Raw genomic sequence first — 3645 nt, forward strand, 5'->3', positions numbered from 1 at the left:
GACCCTTTAAAGTGGGTGCCCCCCTCCCCCCAAATAAAGGGGTCCCCAAAGGGGGGGGGGGTGGCTCCTAAATAGACATTTATACATATATATATAAATAAGGGGGGGACACCCCAAGTGTGGGGGGGGCACCCATTGTGGGGGGGCACCCATTGTGGGGGGGGCATCCATTGTGGGTGGGGGGGCACCCATTGTGGGTGGGGGGGCACCCATTGTGGGTGGGGGGACACCCCAAGTGTGGGGGGGCACCCATTGTGGGGGGGCACCCATTGTGGGGGGGGCACCCATTGGGGGGCACCCATTGTGGGGGCACCCATGGGGGGGCACCCATTGTGGGGGGGGCACCCATTGGGGGGGTACCCATTGGGGAGGGGGCACCCATGGGGGGGGCACCCATTGTGGGGGGGCACCCATTGTGGGGGGGCACCCATTGTGGGGGGGGCACCCATTGTGGGGGCACCCTGTTGTTGATGGGGGCCCTTGGGATGGAGGGGGGGTATCACCAATGGGGGGGTCCCCGTTAATGGGGTGGGGGGGTCTCTATTGGGGGGGGGCTTGGCATCAGGGGGGTGCCATTGATCCCAATGGGGGTGTCCCCATCATGGAGGGGGGGGGTGTTCACCAAAAGGGGGTCCCCATTGCAGTTGGGGGTCCCCATCCATAGGGGGGGTGTCCCCATCATGGGGGGGTCCCAAAAACAGGGTCCCCATCATCGGGTGGGGGGGGTCCCCAAAAGGGGGGGGTCCCTATCGCAATTGGGTGTCCCCATCATGGGGGGGGGGGCACATAAAGGGGGTGCCCATTGCAGTTGGGTGCCCCCATCAATGGGGGGTGGTGTCCCCATCAATGGAGGGGGGGTCCCCAAAAGGGGGGTCCCCATTGCAGTTGGGTGTCTCCATCAATGGGGGGGGGTGTCCCCATCAATGGAGGGGGGTCCCCAAAATGGGGGTCCCCATTGCAGTTGTGTGTCTCCATCAATGGAGGGGGGAGGTCCCCATCAATGGAGGGGGGTCCCCAAAAGGGGGTCCCCATCCAGTTGGATGGGGGGGGGGGGATGTCCCCATCAATGGGGGGTCCCCAAGTTGTGTGTCCCCATCAATGGTGTGTGGGGTCCCCAAAACGAGGTCCCCATCAATGGAGGATGGGGTCTTCATCCACCCAAAGGGGCCCTTGGCTCCTGCCTTCCCCCACCACGGCCGTGTCCATGGGGTGTGTGTGGGGTTGGGGGTCCCTATGGGGCGGAGGGGGGGGGGACACCCAATGGGGGGGTTCCTCAGGCGCAGGAGGCCCGTGCCTGGGCCAGGAGCTCGCTGAAGGAGTGGAAGAGGCGCTCGAGCCAGGCCTGGTTGCCCATGCAGAGCTGCACCACCTCCTCCTGGCCCAGGTCCTCGGCGCGGCCCTCGATCGCCGTCGTCTGTGGGGGGGATAGAGGGGGGTGAAGTGAGGGGGAGCACCCATAGGGAGAGTCTATGGGGTAACCCATAGGGAGAACCCATAGGGAGAGCCTATGGGGTAACCTATAGGGAGAGCCTATGGAGAACGCCATAGGGAGCACCATGGAGAGCACCCGTGGGCAGCACCATGGAGAGCTCTATAGAGAGCACTTATGGGGAGAACCCATAGGGAGCACCCATAGAGACAGCCTATGGGGGTAACCCATAGGGAGAACCCATAGGGAGAGCCTATGGGGTAATCCATAGGGAGCGCCTATGGAGAACGCCATAGGGAGCACCACGGAGAGCACCCGTGGGCAGCACCATGGAGAGCTCCATAGAGAACACTTATGGGGAGAACCCATGGGGAGAACCCATAGGAAGCACCCATAGAGACAGCCTATATAGGGAGCACCATGGAGAGCACCCGTGGGGTGGAACCCATATGGGGAGAGAGCCCATAGAGACAGCCTATGGGGGTAACCCATAGGGAACCCATAGAGGAGAACCCATAGGGAGAACCCATAGGGAGAGCCTATGGGGTAATCCATAGGGAGCGCCTATGGAGAACGCCATAGGGAGCACCATGGAGAGCACCCGTGGGCAGCACCATGGAGAGCTCCACAGAGAGCACTTATGGGGAGAACCCATGGGGAGAACCCATAGGGAGCACCATGGAGAACACCCATGGGGACAACCCATAGGGAGAACCCATAGGGAGCACCATGGGGAGCACCCATGGGGACAACCCATAGGTAGAACCCATAGGGAACAATATGGAGAGCACCCATGGGGACAACCCACAGGGAACACCATGGAGAGCTCCATAGGGAGCACCCATTGGTAGCACCATGGAGAGCTCCATAGGGAGCACCCATGGACAGCACCATGGAGAGCTCCATAGAGAGCACCCATGGACAGCACCCATAGGTAGCACCATGGAGAGCTCCATAGGGAGCACCCATGGACAGCACCATGGAGAGCTCCATAGAGAGCACCCATGGACAGCACCCATAGGTAGCACCATGGAGAGCTCCATAGGGAGCACCCATGGACAGCACCATGGAGAGCTCCATAGAGAGCACCCATGGACAGCACCCATAGGCAGCACCATGGAGAGCTCCATAGACAGCACCCATGGGTAGCACCATGGAGAGCTCCATAGGGAGCACCCATGGACAGCACCATGGAGAGCTCCATAAAGAGCACCCATGGACAGCACCCATAGGTATCACCATGGAGAGCTCCATAGGGAGCACCCATAGGTAGCACCCATGGGTGCTGCCATTGACAGCACCATGAAGGTGATGGGATGGGAGGGATGGAGATGGGAACTATGATGGGATGGAAGGGATGGAGATGGGAACTATGATGGGATGGGATGCAGATGGGAACTATGATGGGATGGGATGGAGATGGGAACTATGATGGGATGGGATGGAGATGGGAACTATGATGGGATGGGATGGAGATGGGAACTATGATGGGATGGAAGGGATGGAGATGGGAACTATGATGGGATGGGATGGAGATGGGAACTATGATGGGATGGGATGGAGATGGGAACTATGATGGGATGGAAGGGATGGAGATGGGAACTATGATGGGATGGAAGGGATGGAGAAGTGCACCATGCAGGGGATGAGCACCAGGATGCCATGGGAAGGATGGGGACCATCTCCAACCCCATGGAGGCGGTCTCCATGACAACCAGCACCCCCAAGGGGTTGGGTACCGCCATGGGGCGGGGGGCCATGGGGCAGGAGGTGGGGCTCACCTCGTCCTTGCAGCGCAGGAACGTGTGGTACTTGTAGTGGTGCAGGGAGTGGTACAGGGTGCACAGGAAGGATTTGTCCACCTCCACCTTGAACTCCTGTGCCATGGGGGGCGGGACGGGGGGGACGACAGGGGCTCAGAACTGGCCCCAGAACACAGAGAGCCCCATAGAGCCCCAAAGAGCCCCCATAGAGCCCATAGACACCATAGAGCCCATAGTGCCCCATAGAGACCCATAGAGCCCATAGAGACCAATAGAGACCATAGAGACCAATAGAGACCATAGAGACCATAGAGACCCATAGAGACCATAGAGACCCATAGAGACCATAGAGACCCATAGAGACCATAGAGACCCATAGAGCCCATAGAGACCAATAGAGACCATAGAGATCATAGAGACCACAGAGACCAACAGAGACACCTAGATACCATA

General features: G+C 59.8%; 1 protein-coding gene across 1 annotated transcript; it reads right to left on the bottom strand.

Moving 5' to 3' along the window:
* Window positions 1–1259: 1259 nt before the first annotated feature.
* Window positions 1260–3315, bottom strand: LOC130606450 (proline-rich protein 12-like). Its single transcript, XM_057422803.1, has 2 exons — window positions 3211–3315; window positions 1260–1414 (listed from the first exon to the last, which is right to left on the bottom strand). Exons 1-2 carry the CDS (start codon window positions 3313–3315, stop codon window positions 1274–1276), a joined length of 246 nt encoding a protein of 81 aa, XP_057278786.1. The 3' UTR covers window positions 1260–1273.
* Between the last annotated feature and the right edge of the window lie 330 nt (window positions 3316–3645).

The sequence above is a fragment of the Pezoporus wallicus genome, unplaced genomic scaffold, assembly GCF_028554395.1.
Source record: "Pezoporus wallicus isolate ANWC-B61680 ecotype Strahan unplaced genomic scaffold, APGP_CSIRO_Pwel_v1 contig_11832, whole genome shotgun sequence".
Taxonomy (NCBI): Eukaryota; Metazoa; Chordata; class Aves; order Psittaciformes; family Psittacidae; genus Pezoporus; species Pezoporus wallicus.